Source organism: Epinephelus moara, chromosome 6 (genome assembly GCF_006386435.1).
Source record: "Epinephelus moara isolate mb chromosome 6, YSFRI_EMoa_1.0, whole genome shotgun sequence".
NCBI classification, from domain to species: domain Eukaryota; kingdom Metazoa; phylum Chordata; class Actinopteri; order Perciformes; family Serranidae; genus Epinephelus; species Epinephelus moara.
In genome coordinates this window covers 11,231,898-11,249,160 of record NC_065511.1, presented here as the reverse complement: position 1 = coordinate 11,249,160, position 17,263 = coordinate 11,231,898, and the positions used below count along the sequence as shown (strand labels likewise).

Here is a 17,263-nt window from a genome sequence, read left to right as displayed (position 1 = left end):
TGGAAATCAAAATTCAGATTTAGAATCATGGAAGTTGAGCTCATTTTTAGTATTTGTCAAGCCTTAGTAACATTGACCTGACCCATGCTGCTATTTTCTATTGTGGAAATGTAGGTACCGTGATAGAGTAAAAACTGAATTTTTGGAACATCTAACTTTAACTTGCTGTTGTGTGTGGAGCTGGGGTCTGTTGTCTTGGAATAGTTTATCATTTAGAGGCTGTTGAGTTAAATATGAGATGTTAATACCACGCAGTATTAACCCACAGGCCACAGGAGACTTTTCCACACTGACTTGTTCTAGTTTTCCTCTCCCATCTCTGTCTTAATATATCACTCTCTTATCCTGATGACCTACATGATGCAGCTGAAGTAAGGAGAAAAAAAAATCACTTGCTCTCTTGATTATCATTTGACTCTCTAATGAGATGATGTTAGCTGCCACAAAGAGATGAAAGCTGGTGAGGCAGATGTCTCACATTGTCTTTTTATTCATGTGACACTTCATTATTCACCCTAATGGAGTACTAATTGAGCTAAATGCAAATTCAGTGTAAGGGGTATGAGAATTAAGTCTGATTGGAGTGGGCTCCTTTTGCCCTCCCAGCTGTCACTGTTGGTTTTTGTCAGGTTCAGACTCCTGGACGGAGATTAGACAGGAAGGTTGGAGAACGGGAATAATCGAATGGTGGACAGAGGGGGCAGCCTGACTCCGAGGAGGGGTCACAGAGGCTGCTGATTACAAACTGACCTCGATGTTGTCCCCACGATCTGAGGTCATGTGGGTCCACGCGTGGTTGCTTACACAGGATCAAAACACACACAGAGAACATGATAGAGAAATTACACCACATTTCTTCTTTGGGGGGGAAAGAGAAAGGAAACAAAATCCTCCTCAGAATATTCAGGGTCTCAGCAGGCTGAGAGGAAAGAGAGAAGGACATGAATAATACGAAAAGGAGGAGAATATGTAATTGGAAGCAACAGAGTTGCCTGAAAGCAAGGAGTCGATCTTGTTGTTGCATAACTGTTTTTGAGACGGATACTGTAGCTGACGCTGTGTGTGTGTGTGTGTGTGTGTGTGTGTGTGTGTGTGTGTGTGTTTGAGAGTGCACTGTTGCACTCTGCTCAGGTTACGTTGGAATTTTTGTCAACTTTCACGTTTTTTGCTGAAACTTTGTGAGGTAGTCGGCTCTCTCTTTTGTGCGCTCGCTGCTCTGTGCTTTCAGTTTGTGTTGTTTTGTGTTTTTTTTTCTTTCTTTTATGTTATTTTTCCAGGCTGTCTCCTCACAGTTGCCCCATGCAGACTCAAGTGACATCCACTTCTCCTTTTACCCTCCTTTCCTCTCCCCCCTCTCCTCCGCCTATCCTCAGAGGTCTCCAGTTTCTATCTGGTTGGGAGCATTAACATCTCTTTACTGTTTCAGCTCTTTTTCCTTTAAAGCACAGAACCTCACCTTCCCAACCTCTTCCCCCCTTTCTGATCTCTAATAACTAAACTCTTAGCCTCTACCTCAGCCTCTCCTGGCCTCGCACCCTCTTGCTCTATTTTGACTTTTCACTGTGCCCATGGTGGAGTTTGTGTGTTCTTGGTGTACTCTATGATTTTGTTTGTGTGTTCTGTTCTTGTTGTTTTGTCATTGTCGTGTCGTATTGTTGTCGTGTTGTATCCCTCCCTTCCTCCCTCCCGACCCTCCATCCTCTTCCTCTTCACTCTGAGCCTTCAAACCTGGCGTACTCGGTGATCACGGTGATGGGGTCACCCTCCCTCCTTTCCCCCTCTTCTCCTCCGTCTCCCGCCCCTTACCCTTCGTGCATCCTCTCACATCCATCTTCCTCTCCTCTGTCTGTGTCTGTCCATTCTGTGATGTGATCCCAGAAGACACGGACTCACCAGGTTGGACGAACTCAGGTCTGTCCCTTCTTCTTCTTCTTCTTCTTCTTCTTCTTCTTCTTCACCCTCTTTCTTTTCTGACTCAGCCTCCTCTTCTTCTTCTTCCTCTCTGACTCCCCACCCACCTCCCCTCACCTCTTTTCCTGCTTTGCTCGCCTTCATTCTCTTGTGCCGTTTGCGCTCTTACTCGTTCTGTAGATGATGCTTCCGGCTTCTTTGTCATTTCTTTTTATTTTGCTGCGGATAGACTGTGTCTATCATGATCATGGTCATGCTACTGTGGTTTCTTTGCTGCTGGTCTTGACATGAGACACTGTATGATTTTCTACCAAGGAAAAACTTGCTGTCAATGTATGGCAGAATTTCCTTATTTGGATTACTCTCTCTGTGGACACATGTTTTCAACAAATTTATTTTGTAGCCTGTTCAAGTGTAAGTTAATTGACAAAAACAAAACAAAAAAACAGAAAGGAATACATGAATGACTATATTTTTGATTATCTGGTTCAAATTCACATTCATGAATTCAGTTTTATACCTTTGACAGGGGTAGGCTAGCTTTCTTTGAGTGTTAACCAGCTAACCAGCTGCTAACTCCAGTTTCATATTTACCATAGAGACATGAGAGCGGTATCAATTTTCTCATCATGCTCTTGGCAGGAAAATTAAAAAGCGCATTTCCCAAAATGTCAAACTGTTCTTTAGCTTCATGATATCATGTCCAATTACTTTCTGTTCCCTACAATTGGATGGCTATGTTTAAAGAGGTTAGCAGTTCCCACACTGTTTATTTGACTGGGCTGTAAAGACCCTCAAATCACAGAAAAGCTGCAGCTTTAACCTCGTAATCAGAGGACAAAGTCACCACACTTTCAAACCACGCTGTAACTTCAAAAGTAGCATAACTACAATAGCTGAAGAAGTTTTTAGGTTGCGAAACAATCACTAGTTCATTATGACATAACAAGCAGTTTATTGATTGACAGTTACATGAAATGACCCTGACCCTGTCATTTAGAGAAAACTAAAGAAGTAGAAGTGTGTAGGCTGTGAGATGTTACAAAAGCAGTGGTGACACTGTAAACAATTAACCAAGAGAGGCAGAGAATGAATTCACTTCTAATGAGATTAGTTCACTTTGCCTCACGAATGCAGTCATTCATTTGCTCTCAGCTTGTATTGCTTTTCTTTGTCCGTGTGCGTGTATGTATGTGAAGCTATAGGCATACCGTATGTGTGCATGGCACTTGTATGTGTGCAATCATCTTCACTTTGTCATTGCCGTCATATGACACAAAAGTAGAGACAGAGAGCAAGTGGAGAGAGTGGAGACGCAGGTACAACAGGAAAGTCATAATTTGGTGGTGAGTGTTTTTGCAGAGAAGAACACATGCAACAGAAAGCATTTGTTGTAAGGTATTATTTTGTGTTTTATTTTCTTTTTAGTTTAACAAAATGTGCATAGTTCTTATGCAGTGGCATTAAGGTTCAGCTTCTGTATTGATTATGGCGTGAGGTTTGTACAGTGCAAATGCGCTTGCAGCAAGATGAAACAAAGCACATTGCTCAAATTGAATTTAGGAGGAGATGAGGTGGACAAACAGGATTTTGCAAGCCTCTCACTTTGAACTGAGAGGGATGCGCTGGCCAGTTTAGTTGGGTCATTCAGAAATTTTGGCATTTATTTGGAATCCTATGTGTCCCAACATGGGTCACAGGCATTGTTGAAGGTCATACATTTTGTTTACTGTAGTATTAGTGTCCAGAGATTCTACACTATGAAGCAGGAATCAATAAATTGTGCTAATTGATTATTTTTCAATTAAAAAGATGTGGTTAAATGAGCCTGAAATTGTGACAGTTGATACAAATGTAGCTGTTTTATATGTTACGCAGCTTACCTTTACCAGTCAGTATTTTCTGTTTGTGTTTGTGTTTCTTTGTTAATACAGTCGACCATTCAGCTTTATCCCATTAGATCTGTCCTGTCATAGCTCATGGCTCATAGCTCAGCAGAAGCTTGTCTCTCACCATAACAGTATGTCCCTCCATCAGGCCTTCCTCACTGCATCAGCCCCATCTGACAGTCTCTTGTCTCTGTGCTTAGGTATGGACATGGAGGAGAGGACCAGGCAGATGAAACTGAAGATGAACAAGTACAAGCAGGGAGCGGGCTCCGACTCCAGACTGGAGCAAGACTACCACAAGGTAAACATGTCCAGATATGCTGGATGCATGCTTCAGCACTCCAGAGTCACAGAGAAATACATATACCTACATTATACTGTTTGCATGGCTGCGCTGTGCAAAGGCCATATGGTACACTTTGCAAGCAGTCAGGCATGTGCACATGTACATATCAACATCATACTGTGCATGTACATGGATGTTTGCATAGTGTACACACACCCACAGGTAGAGGTACACAAACATCACAAAACAGGTAATCACTCAACTCAGTTTAAAGGTGGGTTTTCACCATTGAGTGAGTTTTACTTACTTACTTTTACTTTACTTAATTTTACTTACTTTTTTTTAGGCCAGTTCACCCAAATCACTAAAACCTAAATATATGTATCTACACTTGCTCCTGGTGACAGTGAGCCACTGTATGTAGATAGTTTTACTTGACATTCACATGAAAAAATACATTTGAAAAATTAAATTAGGCCTGGGGATTGTCCAGAGAACCTGGGGCAAAGTTTCTGGAAATACACAATGCTGCTTTAAGCCATACAAACAAGGCATGGCTAGACACAAGGTATGCTAATTTAAAGCATTTTTTGTGATGATAGCCAATCCTCATTAACTGATCATTAACTGCAAACTGACGGTGTCTAAGTGTGTGATTTTACCCACTATTTAAAGCTGGTAAAATCATATTTAATCTTAGAGCGGCACACAGGGTATTGCTTCACTCAGCGCCTCCTTGCGCTGCTGTTGCTCTCTCTCTGTTTATCATGACACTACTGCTGTTAGAGCGTGAGTTCCACGCTGGGGACGTCATGAGTCCACCGGCCCTACACGTGCACAGTTACATGGCGAACTGTTATCATCACCAAATGGCTTTGGTGTAAATGTGGGTTTATGCGGACCATTGAACAGCTCAGGTTTGGATGTTAGCTGCTGCTGCTGCGTTAGCTTGTGCTAACTTGTCAGATCTTGAACTGACCACTCTGTGTAACAGAAAATTTGCTGATCCTTTCTTCCAGTAAAGAGGATTAGTATCTACTGAGGCAGGGATTATCTCTCGTATAGGTGTCCACCTCTGCCTTTGGGTCACAAGCTTGTTAAGGTGTGTTGTAGCTGTCTCCCGGTAGCAACATTATGGCATTGCTATCACGACGTTGTATGACTCCAACTTGAGCAGAAGCAGACTCCACTGTCTCATCATCTCCCCCTATAGTGCCAGTATATTATATTTAATAAATACTTTCAACTGTTTAACTAAAAGTCTTTATTGGTTAAAACTAGTATTCTTGGTCAGTGGTTAAACAGTTAATTATTAACACCCCTGCTTGATACAATATTAGATAAGTGAGGAAATGTGTTTACTCTCTGTCATTTGGGTGAACTGAGCCTTTAAGCCTTTTGTTGTAAATTTGAGGAATGTGACAGTGAGTGTATGCAGAGTCAAGTGTTTACTACTCTGCTCGGGAGAGGTCCTGAGCATGTTTAGAGAGCACGGCCCGGGCCTGGTGTGTCGCTGCAGTCTGTGCCAGCCCATACAAGACAAAGTCTCTCTTCCTTTTAAGTCTGTGGTATGAGAACTATTGCGTTTGAGCATCCAATGTGTTCGCTAGGAGTCTATAAAAAGCAGATTGAATTGTGAGGTGTCCTTGTCTGTTGAACATTATCCTCCATGCAAGTGCCATTGACAAAGCAATGCTCTAACTATAATTAAACAAGACTCATGAGCACTTGCTCTTAAAACCACAGTTACTGTAACACTCAGCTCAGGTTCTCTTACAATAAACAGTCTCCAGAAGACACACACAGGATATTATATACACATCCAGTTCTACAAATTTTCTTCAACTATGTTGACACCAAGGTTGTCATCCCAGTTGAACCTAAAAGGAAGCCTTAGTGTTAAGAAAGATTAGTAAAAATCTATCACTGATTTTGACATTATACAGTACAGTCTGCCCTCCACTGTTGGAAGCACTCAGATCCTTTAGTTAGATTAAAGAAGGAATACCACGAACACATTATTATCAGCAAGTTATACTTAACATATTAAAAGTAAAATGACAAAACGTATTCTATACTTGGATTGTTTTATTACAAATGCATTAACATGTAAGCAGGTAAGGCTGGATTATCTGTCTGGCCAGGGGTCCCAGACCCCAGCAGCCCCAAATACCCCAGTTTACCTGTTTGTCATTTGGTTGTATGTTATTTAATCATTTTTATAAATAAATATTTTTAATAATTTGCGGCACTAGAGTACATTTTTTTAATGAGGTGGGTCCTACTTTATAACCTTATCTCTGTAGCCCTGCCTTGTAGAATGCCCCTGTGTCAAAACCTAGTTTTAAGACCTAATTTTAGTTGATACTGTGCTCACATAGTTCATAATCATAAATAAAGTTGTGTTTATTTAAACCGCTTCCAACTAAGTGACACAGAAACCCTGAAAACCTCGGCCTCTGGATCTTGGGCATGTAATGAAGTAAATGTGAGTTAAATCTGGTCATGCTCTATTTAATCTATAATGATTTTTTTTAGATGTTTTTCATTTAAAATGTTGATCTGCAAAGTAACTTTTAAGTGTTGTTGTCAGATGAATGTAGCAGAGTGAAAAATACAATACTGCCCTCCAGAAAGTAGAGGAGTAGAAGTATAAACCAGCACCAGATAGTAAAACTGTAGTTAGTAGATAGTAAAAAATGCTATCATACAAATCATTGTCATTTACTGTTCTGTTTCTGGTGACGTATTAAGAACAAGAGCCAGCTTGTCAAAACTCTCTGATCAGCAGCATTTATCACCAATTAATAGATGCTTATCGAAAGGTGATTGATGCTGATATTTTAGACAGGACTGCCTTTTCTAAATCCTCTGAACATACTGTGCTCCTAGACTCAATTCAACCCTCAGAATTATGTTTCCCTACTAGTTGAATTTCTCTTTGTCTTTGGTCTTTTTGACTGAAGTACATAAAGTACATCTGACCTTTAAAAAGGCACACCTAATACGCCTTATGTAACAACATCATCCCTACTCGTTCTTTCTGTACCATTAGCTAAACTAATAAGTCTACATCATTCACATTCAACAGCCCACTTAAGCAGCAGAACTTATCTTGTTCAAGACTGGTCCTTAAAAAGCTATGGGCATGTGAGCAATGTTTTGTTTTTGCTTGAAGTTCAAGTCAAATGAGTGTCTCCATTTTACAGTAACCACATTTAAAGAGAATATTGACTTAAAATTGTTGGACTTGTGTTTTGCCAAAAGGAATGCACAAGTCAAGCACCAGAAATATTTTTTGTGTTATAAGACATCACCACAATAATAATCTTTTATGCTCTGTTTGTGTCTTCTCTGCAGCGATCGGGCAGAGATCCACGGGGCTCAGATAACCTGTCGGCAAAGTCATCGGACAGCGATGTAAGCGACGTGTCCGCTGTGTCGAGAACCAGTAGTGCCTCTCGGTTCAGCAGCACGAGCTACATGTCTGTCCAATCAGAAAGGCCGCAAGGAAACCGCAAAATCCGGTAGGCTGATGTCCACCCCAGGGGACAGTGACCTTTGTCTGACTCTCTAAACCCATCAAGCTGTTATCAGGAATGGACAAATCCCCCTCAACTGTGAAGTTGTCTTTCCATATAAGTTGCCAAGTCCAGACGTTTTCAGTTTTGAAATGGTTTGCACCTGGTTAAAACTTAAAGAGGAAAATGCACTGCCTAGCACTGTGTGTCATTTTCTTACTGTGATGAGTTCAGGTTTGGCTCTGTTTTAGAAAAATCTGGAACCAAATGGTTGAACTCTGTTCGCTCAAGCTGTGGGGGAAATTTGTCCATATCTGGCAACATACACTGAAACATAAAACACATTGCATCTCTTCAGGTGTTGTCTCATATCAAAGCAAAAAAAAAACCAACATATTCATTTGCATGGTGCTTTGCTGTAAGTGTACATTTCTGTTTTCTGTTAATTTGAATCAGTCTGCTTTTGATCTTGGCTGCACTGTCTCTCTGTGTTTGTCTTTCTTTCTCTCGTCGTTGACAATATTCATGCTTTGTTTGGTTTTCTTTCTGCTTTGCATGTGCTGCTCTCTTGCTTCTGTCTCCGTCTTCAGCCAGTTGCGATCAAGGAGCCAGTCTCGGGAGGGTGATGAGCAGTTAGGGGAAGTGCTAGAGGAGGAGGAGGCGGGCGGGGGAGGGGGAGTAGAAGGGAGAGGGGCGAGTAAAGAGGGGAGATCGCAGGGAGGGAGGAGGGGGTCAGGGGGGAAGGTAGACACAGACAAGGAGCATCAGGAGGATTTGGTGGAGAACGAAGAGGACTTGCACCAGAGGAGTATCTCAGAGACTGACCTCAGGTAACACGTGTGTGGCAGCCTCTAACTCTAGACTCCTACTAACAATAATGTAGACCTGTAGCTCCCAGTGGCCAACTGGCTTTTGCACGTTTCCATGACGATGTGCAAAGCAGAGTGTGGTGACTATCCTCCACCCTTTAATCTTGTTAACTGTGGCCCTATTAACACCTACCAATACTAAAATGGGTCAGGACAATTATAGTGAGCTGACAACAGTGTGGTAACCCATACAGCCTGTGCCCACTCAAGGAGCAGATCAGATGGATGTGAGAACAGTACAACAAGCATTGAAGCTTAAGTAGCAGTTCACCCAAATCACAAAGGGAAACAAATATTTTTATGTAGCCATGCAGACAGGTTCAGATTCATTTGCAGGGATTTTAAGATATCTTCTGCAAAAATATGGTATAGAGAAATAAGTGTGCATGTACCTGTGTGTATGTATAGATGGGAGTCGTGATTAGCGGGGAAAAGTAAGGGGGATGTTAAGATGAAGGAAGGAGTAAGAGTGAGTGTTAGCATCCTATGTAATCTAATGTAGCAATCTATGTAATATAGAAAGGAAAATGGAAATGCTTCCTTTATTCATCCCGGGAAGGAAGACATGAAATTTGACACAAATACTTAAAAAGTATCTTTGCCCCACCCCATTTCGAAAATAACACAATGTCTCGAATGTCTCTTTATACAAACAATGTCCTGGTTATTCAGACTAATCCACAGACCCCACTGTCAACAGATTTCATTGAAGACTATTTTTCAGCTTTGGTCAAAACCAGTGGAAACTACAGACATTGAGGTCTGAGGATTATCAGTGTAATGTGAGGGTGAATCAAAATTCCATTTACCTCCATTGTCTTGGGGTGGAGGCAGAAATTTCAGAGATGGACATCTCAAAACCTCAGTGAAAAAGTAAACTCCTCATGTCTGCATGGCAAAATACCAAGAGGTTTAAGTAGGAAAAAATAAAAACATTAATTGAAATATACCTGCAGCAGTGTGATGTAACACTTTGACCCACTTTTCCAGCAGTTTTATACATCTGTGTGGCACCGTGAAGGCACATGACAGTAACAATGCTTTGGTTTTTCCAATTATCCTTTTGTTGCCAAGCGTCTGTCTAATGTTGCTATGGTTACCTTTGCCTTGTGTGCCAATTTGAAGAGTAAAATTTAGTTCAGAGATTTTAAATGTTTATATTTCATCATGTTGCATGAAAAACTGTGGTTGTATTCCATTGTAATCAATCACACATACATGACCAAAGCCATGTATGGAAATCTTTGCTTTTTAAGTTGATGCATGCATCAAACTGTGGTTTTAACATGTTAAGACTATATTTAACATGACACAATTTTACTGTGGCCACAAGAGACTTTAATTTCTGAAGAGTGCAAGACTAGAAGGTTTAAAAAGTATGTCAAGAGCAAATTCAAGAACACATTTTGAATCCCACAGCAGGAGGAATGGTTAGCTTACACCAAGATGTCTTCACTATCAAATCAAATTCACAGCAGGATCCAAGTGGGTGCTTCTTACCCACATTAGTGCTGCTCAGTGTCTGCTTGGACTTGAGAGATAGCACATTAGGATAAAAGCTATACCCTCTTATGTGTGACTAACACTGCACTAGTCTGATTAACAACACACATCCTACATGTGTGGAAGGCCAAATGCACATAGGAGTAATGTGAGCAGGTCCTCTGGAAGGTATACAGGTTTATTATATGCGTAGTTCATTTGTAGATACAGATTAATGCCAAAAGAAGATATAACAAATCTGTGATAGTGCAATGTTGTCTGTTGAGGCTGCAGTCTGTGTTGCTTTACTGTCTGTCTGTGCTGCTCAGTGCTGGGATGTTGCGTCAGTATTTTGTCTGTCTGTGTTTTTCACATGCTGTCTGAGTCCTACAGTGTCGCTCTGCACCTGCAACTTGTCAACCCAAACCTCCCACATTCCTCCAACTACTCCTCGACATGCCAAGAACATTTCTCTCTCTCTGTGTAACACCACAACCCCAGTGACTAGCTACATTCACTTTCAGTTAAATCACTGGAAACTATAATTAATGTGATTAAAATCCTGTCTTGGCAGATACATCCTGGAGATATGTCTAAATTTAGTTACAATATTCCAGTTTTAAACAATGTCTTCCTCTTTAACTGAAAGTGAGCAACTCTTATCTGTGTGATCAACCCCAAATTCCTTCATGACAGCTACAGTATAAATTTATAATATACATTGCACAGTCTCCTTTTCTGGGGCAACAACGCATGAGACAAAATATACAAGGATAAAAAAAAACATTCTAATCTAATACTCATTGAGGTTTAGAAAAGATGTTCATGTGAGTGTTGCACTCAGCTTTTAGCTTTTATAACTGATGTTAACACAGTGTGTGAAATAGCTCCAAATGAATTAAATGCTCAACAATAATTCTATTTTTAATCAAAGGTAGTTACACAGTAGTAATAGCTGAATTTCATACTTTTACCAAATTATAAAGTCTGTGGACAATTGTGAACTAAGCGGTTGCTAGGAAGCAGTAAATGTTAATATAGGTCATTTTCAGTTATCCAACGTTTGGACATTAAAACTGTTTACACCAGACTCCAATCAGAACTTGGGACATTTTATTAAGCTGGAGCACCTTTTTTTGTGTGCTCCTGCTTTATGATTTGGTCGTATATGATGTGAGTCACATTGTGTCAGGATGATTTTCCATGCAAAAATGTCAAACATTTGGTAGGTCCTGCTTCTCAGATTTGCTGATCTTCATTGTACGATATGGTGGTAAACTGAATTTCTTAAAAAAAATTTTTTTACTTTTGGTTGTAAAACAAAAGCAAATAAATGACATTACTTGAAGTTCCGTGAAATGATGATGGCCAATTCACAGACAATATGATTAATTGATTGAATGAGAAAATAATTTGTGGGTAAATCAATAATGAAAACAATTGTTAGTTGCAGCGCTGAAAAAGTTTTAAAGAAAGAGTAGTTTCAGCTATCTGTTGGCATTTAAACTAAATACTACAGGCCAGAAAAAAAGCACAGTGAAATAGATATAAATGCAAACATATGACAATCTAGAAGCTTGCCACGTCATAAAGTGTAGCATTGTACATATATATATATATATATATATATATGCTCCCAATATGTTGCCAAAATAGAGAGGCCATAATAGAGAGGTAGATGATGTTTTTCACCGTCATAAGCTTAGCAGTGTGATGCTCTGTTTGCACTGGGATAAGGAAATTCTATTTTCTGTGTGCTGTTATGTAAGCTCTGCTGGTGACGACACTCACAGATGAGCCTGTACAGTCAACGTAAACAGTAAACAGGAGGCTGAGCCTTACTATGAGAACCTAACGGTTGATAGTGAGAATACAAAGATGATCAATGCTGTGTCCAGAGATGGAGCAGTCAGAGAGCTGTTGTGTAGTGGATAAGATGCTACCTGTCTGGAATGATTAAAGATTCATACATTTCTCTGCTTATCTATCAGAAACATTGCAACTAGCTACATTTACTTATGAGTCATCTCCTGTGTATTGAGGTCACAGTGTAAGTATACATCTGCTACACATTAAACAGGCCTGTTCACATTAGTTTGGTGTATGAACATGATGATGGCCATATGTGTTTTCAGTCTAGGAGCGCTTTCACTGCACAGAGAGGAAAATGTGAAAGCACTGCTGTAAGCTGATGTTGCATTCAGTGGTCTCCAGGATAAAAGGAGCTTTCCATCAGCACTTTTAAATCCCACATCACCTCTGCTCCTCCATGTCTCTTCCATCCAATATTGTTGCCTGGGTAATGGCTTATTTATGTAAGGGAGAGTACAGACTGGTGTTTTGAAGAACAGGGGCTGATCATTACCAATAGGAGGTGGGGTTGTTTACTTTAACCTGTTGGTCCACTGACCTCATTCAACAACAGAGAGAAAGAGAGGTCTGTGTCTGACTTACCTCTTAAGCTGATAACATTTCAGTGATTAATCATTTCAGTCTCTGACAAAAAACTTTGGAGTTGTGTTGACAGCCATGAACGCATGCTAATGCTCTGGCCTGGGGCACAGTTGCCATGGTAACATGTTTTTCTGCCTCACCTAATAAAGAAGCAGTGATTCTCCCTTTGAAAGATGAAAAAGATGAGGGGATAAGTATGGGAGGACAGGATGAACCTTCCATGACTTTACATTTACATAGAGCATTTATAATCCAGCTGTCAAAAGGTTTAATTAGACATTAGACAGCTAAAATACAATTATACAATAGCTATACAACTAACTGAATGTTGCTTGGCAAACATATTGTTGTTCACAGCAATATTTCCTATATCTAAACATTGCTAAAAGTAAACTACATTGTTTTGTAGTAATGCAGCTTTTTTGGGCCTGTTTTTATCTAAAGGTAAAGTCTTCAAAGAAACAATCAGTTGTTAACAGTGACTTTTAATGGTCATCTTTTGCCTTATGATGATCAGAAATTGAAAGAGATAACCTTTTCATTTAGAGGCTGTATGTTATTGTTATCTTACATTTAAAGTGAGCACAGTGTCAACACTTTCGCAAGACATTTCCAGGTTCTGTTTTGCCTCGGGAACATCTTGGCCTACATGGAAACGCATGGTGAGCAATCTGCATGATGAGGAACACTATGTTCTTTGGGCTGAGGCTGAAAATCAGAAATCTCCGGAGAGTCCCGCTGTTCCAGGCAGGCACATTAAGACAGTAAGACCAGCCCTAGTGCCAAGACCTTTTCAGAGGGTAGAGATACAGTAATGAGAAGGGGTGTTACAGGAACAGTGAGCACATGCTTTTATAAAGTTATGTTCGTCACCAGTCAATTAAAGGTAATTCAGTATAAACATTTTTCATGTTCAGCCAATAGAATTGATCTATTTTGATGATCAACATGCCTACCGTAACATACACAGTATAACCATTAAGAAATTAGACAAATACTTGAGTCCTGGGGGTTAAACATATGGCCCGCTAAAGGGTCCAATCTTGCCCACTGAATGACTTTGCACACCTAATACTGATGCACTTGTGAAGGCTAAGAGGTGTGAGTTTTCAGGAGCAAGTTAGACAGTGAGTATCCTGCAAGTTACACTCCTGCTTTAGTCTGTTAAAGCCAGTTTATGAATTTATACATTTACATCAGAAAAATGTGTCTGTTTATTCCACTGAAGCATATAAAATACTGCATGTTGAATGAGGTTTTTCCTATAAGGAAATGACCCTACCGCACAGGGCTCCATATTGCCCAGCCCTACCTTGCAGCATGTAGTTTAATATGCATTTGTCCATTTAAACCAGCGTAGTTTTGCTCAGAGTCAGTGTGTCCAGTTAGAGCAGTAGATTAGTAGCACAGTGGCACCAGCAGGATGTTTGTCAGTTTAGATGAAGAGAGCATGTTAGACAAATTAACATTTTAAACATAATATTTGGCCTGCTTCCTGGAGACTGCAGTAGATAAAAACATGTTGACTAGTACAGTGTGTTCAGTTAGACTAGAAGAACATTTGTCCCATTAGATGAATACACTGCATCTACTTTTCATTATTGATTTTTTTTTTTCTATTTAAAAGGGCCTGGAATATCTCTGTGCTCATACGTTTTAACCTCAGTGGGTACTAATTTGTAGAGGCAACAATGACCCAGTCCCTCTGACCTTGCCACTGTGCTGATAATTGATGTAAAGGAAGAGGCAGCATTATTGGCCTGTGTTGACCAGATGAAATGCAGCCGCACTGTGATGATAGTGAAAGAGCATATTTTAGAATGTCACCTGCACCATGTCGGCCCATGGTGTTGTCAGGCGTTGAGACGCTTGAAGTCTGCTTCAAAGCTTCTGAGCTGCATTAACTGATCAAAGGCACTAATCCCCCAATAAGCATTCAATATTTATGTAGTAAAGTACAGGCTGATCCATAACAGAAACCACTGGCATTAGAGCTGGCATAAACAAAAGTCTTTGTACTGCAGGCTGAGATAGGAGTTGTGTGTACTCTTGTAGCGCACATCTGACTTATTTCACCACCAGCAGGCCACCAAAGTAAGATGTATAAACCACCAAACTTTGTTTCCTTTAGAATTCAAAAGTGGCAGTTCATAGTTTTTTCATCAGCAGTGAGAAGATCAATTTGAGCAATCATTTTTGAGTTCTCATACACTCATGAAAGATTAAGTGGCAAATATTTATCATCTAACTCCTTGAGAGCAAGAGCCGCTCTCTCTCATAAAGCTTAAAATCATAGACACCAGGCTTTGAATGCCTGATAGATTTGGACACACAGAGTGCTGAAGCTCCAGCAGTGGTAAACATTTAAATTAAAAGCATTACTCACCTTCAGTGTCAAGGTAATGCAATACTGCTGCCTGCACTTGAACATCCTATTGCAGTGTCAGACGTAATCTTGATTAAATACTGATCACTTTCTTAATTCTAAGACTAAGGAGTTGAACATTAATGTCTAATATATGAAAGAGCAGAATTTAAAGGAGCCTAATTGAAGTAATTGATGGAGTCAATTGTCAAACTGCATTGATTCTCTCCCATTTTAGTCAGCATGTCTCTCCATAAGTTGGCTTTATAAGACAGTTACATGGTGGAGGTCAGACACTTTAATTAATGAACAGTAGCCTGAGGGTGCTGCACATAACTCATCCCATTAAGAATGCAGAGCCTATGATACAGAATGTAATTTGTCTCTTAAAGATAATTTTCCTAGCGGAGCTAAAATAAGACCCTAATTTGGACACTGGCCTATTTCCTTTCAAACAGGAAGAGCTGGAGAATAATGCTGATGACAGGCAACTTTTCTTTTTGTGTGCAGTTCAACGTAAAAGTACTGAGAGTCTGGTCACGACTCAGGTGCAGAGAAGTTACTTTCTACTTCCAGGTGTATATGAAAGAGAGCACTAGAGCGCACTAAATGTTAAATAGAATGAAATCGCATTCTCTATTATCTCTAAGTGGTATATAAATAAATTAATACTTTAACAAGAAAAAAACAGACACTTATCAAGTGTCAACTCATTGTCATGCTCATTAAATTGTAGTACATTTGGTAGAAAATATTTCAATAAGAATAAATGGTTAAGTTTCTAACTATTTGTTAATATATTTCCAGAACCTTTTAAATTGAACAATAGACTGGAAGTTCAAACAGCAGGTCGCAAAACAATCACAAATAGGTCCATTAGCTGTTCTGGAGCTTTCAACCATATCACACAATTTTCCTCAGCAGATGAAGTTGACAAACACGTATCCATTTTTCTTTTTAAGGACTTAAAGGACTTTAAGGACACATTGTCTGTGTCGGTGTAAAAGTTGAGATTGAAAGATAAAGGTACCCTGTGGAGTGTTTAAACACTAGTAGTGCTATGCAGCAATGTTTTACATGTTGATCCCTGTATCGTTTGTTCTTGTACATGTGAATGCAACCTGGTCCTGTCTGTGGTTTCACAGTATTCCACAGGTGGCAGTAATATGCCAAGAAATGCAACACTGTGCCAGAAAAGGCAGTGAAGCAGAAGACTGAGAGCAAGTGAACATGGATGTAAATATTACAGCTTACAAACCTTTGAGAATAAAGGTTGTCACGTAGTTTGTGAGGAAGGAAATGCATGTGCAGGAAATGCAGGAAGTGAAGACGGTCTAACACATTTATTAGACCTTAAAGAAACTCACAGTGTGTTGAGTAACACTGAATGTAAACGGAAACTTTTTATTGTCTCACAAGAAATCTCCACAGGGTACCTTTTATTCATGAACTTGTAAACAGCAGTTGGAAAAACAATCCCACCGTCAGCATTTGTTTTCAGGCTTTGGCTTCTATCCCACTTAGATCAAGAATTAATTTTCAGTCTCAGTTCTTTGGCCAACATGAACTCCCTTAAATGCTCAGAAAATGGAAATTCAAGCACTAATTTTGTGTGCACTCACCTTAACATAATGATTGTATATGTCACTCACTCACTCACACAGTTCAAATCTCACTCATAGTGCACACTATATGAAATGACTAACTACATAGCAAATAAGAAATCTGGTAGTACAGTGACACTACTGAAAATATAAAGACCTAACAAACAAATGTCAGAAGTCAAAATGACAAAAATACTTTAGTTAGTGCACAAAGATGTAAAGAGCTAAATACAGTATTAATAATCTTTCACGATATACATTACATCCACTTTAAGCCCTAAACTCAGCTATACTGTAAGTCATGAACTCCTGTACCTGAACTCTGTCCTTCTCTCCTTTTCACCCCACGCCTTCTCTCCTGTCCCTCTCCTGTCCTCTCTTCTCTCCTCTTCTGTCCTCTCCTCCTGTTACCTCTTCCATCATCTCTCCTTTCACATCTCCTCCGCTGGCCTCCTCTCTCCTCTGCCCTGTCCTCTCTCTTCTCTGTCCTCGCCTGCCCCCCTGTCAATGGTGGTGGCTGACAGTGACTTTGCATCCAAAATGAAAAACAGGCAGATGGGCTCGTCGGGCGGGATGAACATGACCAAGAGCACAAGCATCAGTGGCGACATGTGCAACCTGGAGAAGACGGATGGTAGCCAGTCGGACACGGCGGTTGGCACGGTAGGCACTGACGACAAGAAGAGGCGCTCCAGCATTGGTGCCAAAATGCAGGCCATGGTTGGCATGTCGCGCAAGAGCCGGAGCACCTCTCAGCTCAGCCAAACAGGTAGGGCATCCAAGTGCACGGCCAGTGTACTGTATGTATGTTCATATGTGCATCTGTCCCGTGGCCTCTTGTTCTGTCTGTGTGGGTTTCTTTGATGTTTTCTGTTCTGAATG

The 17,263-nt window shown here is 40.2% G+C and overlaps 1 protein-coding gene across 1 annotated transcript in view; it reads left to right on the top strand.

Moving 5' to 3' along the window:
- rims2a (regulating synaptic membrane exocytosis 2a) overlaps positions 1-17,263 on the top strand; it is a 163,725-nt gene that overhangs the window by 125,978 nt on the left and 20,484 nt on the right. The window contains exons 26-28 of the mRNA XM_050046488.1: positions 4,001-4,101; positions 7,447-7,613; positions 16,906-17,150. Coding sequence (XP_049902445.1) covers positions 4,001-4,101; positions 7,447-7,613; positions 16,906-17,150 — 513 coding nt within the window. The remainder of the gene's footprint in view (positions 1-4,000; positions 4,102-7,446; positions 7,614-16,905; positions 17,151-17,263) is intronic.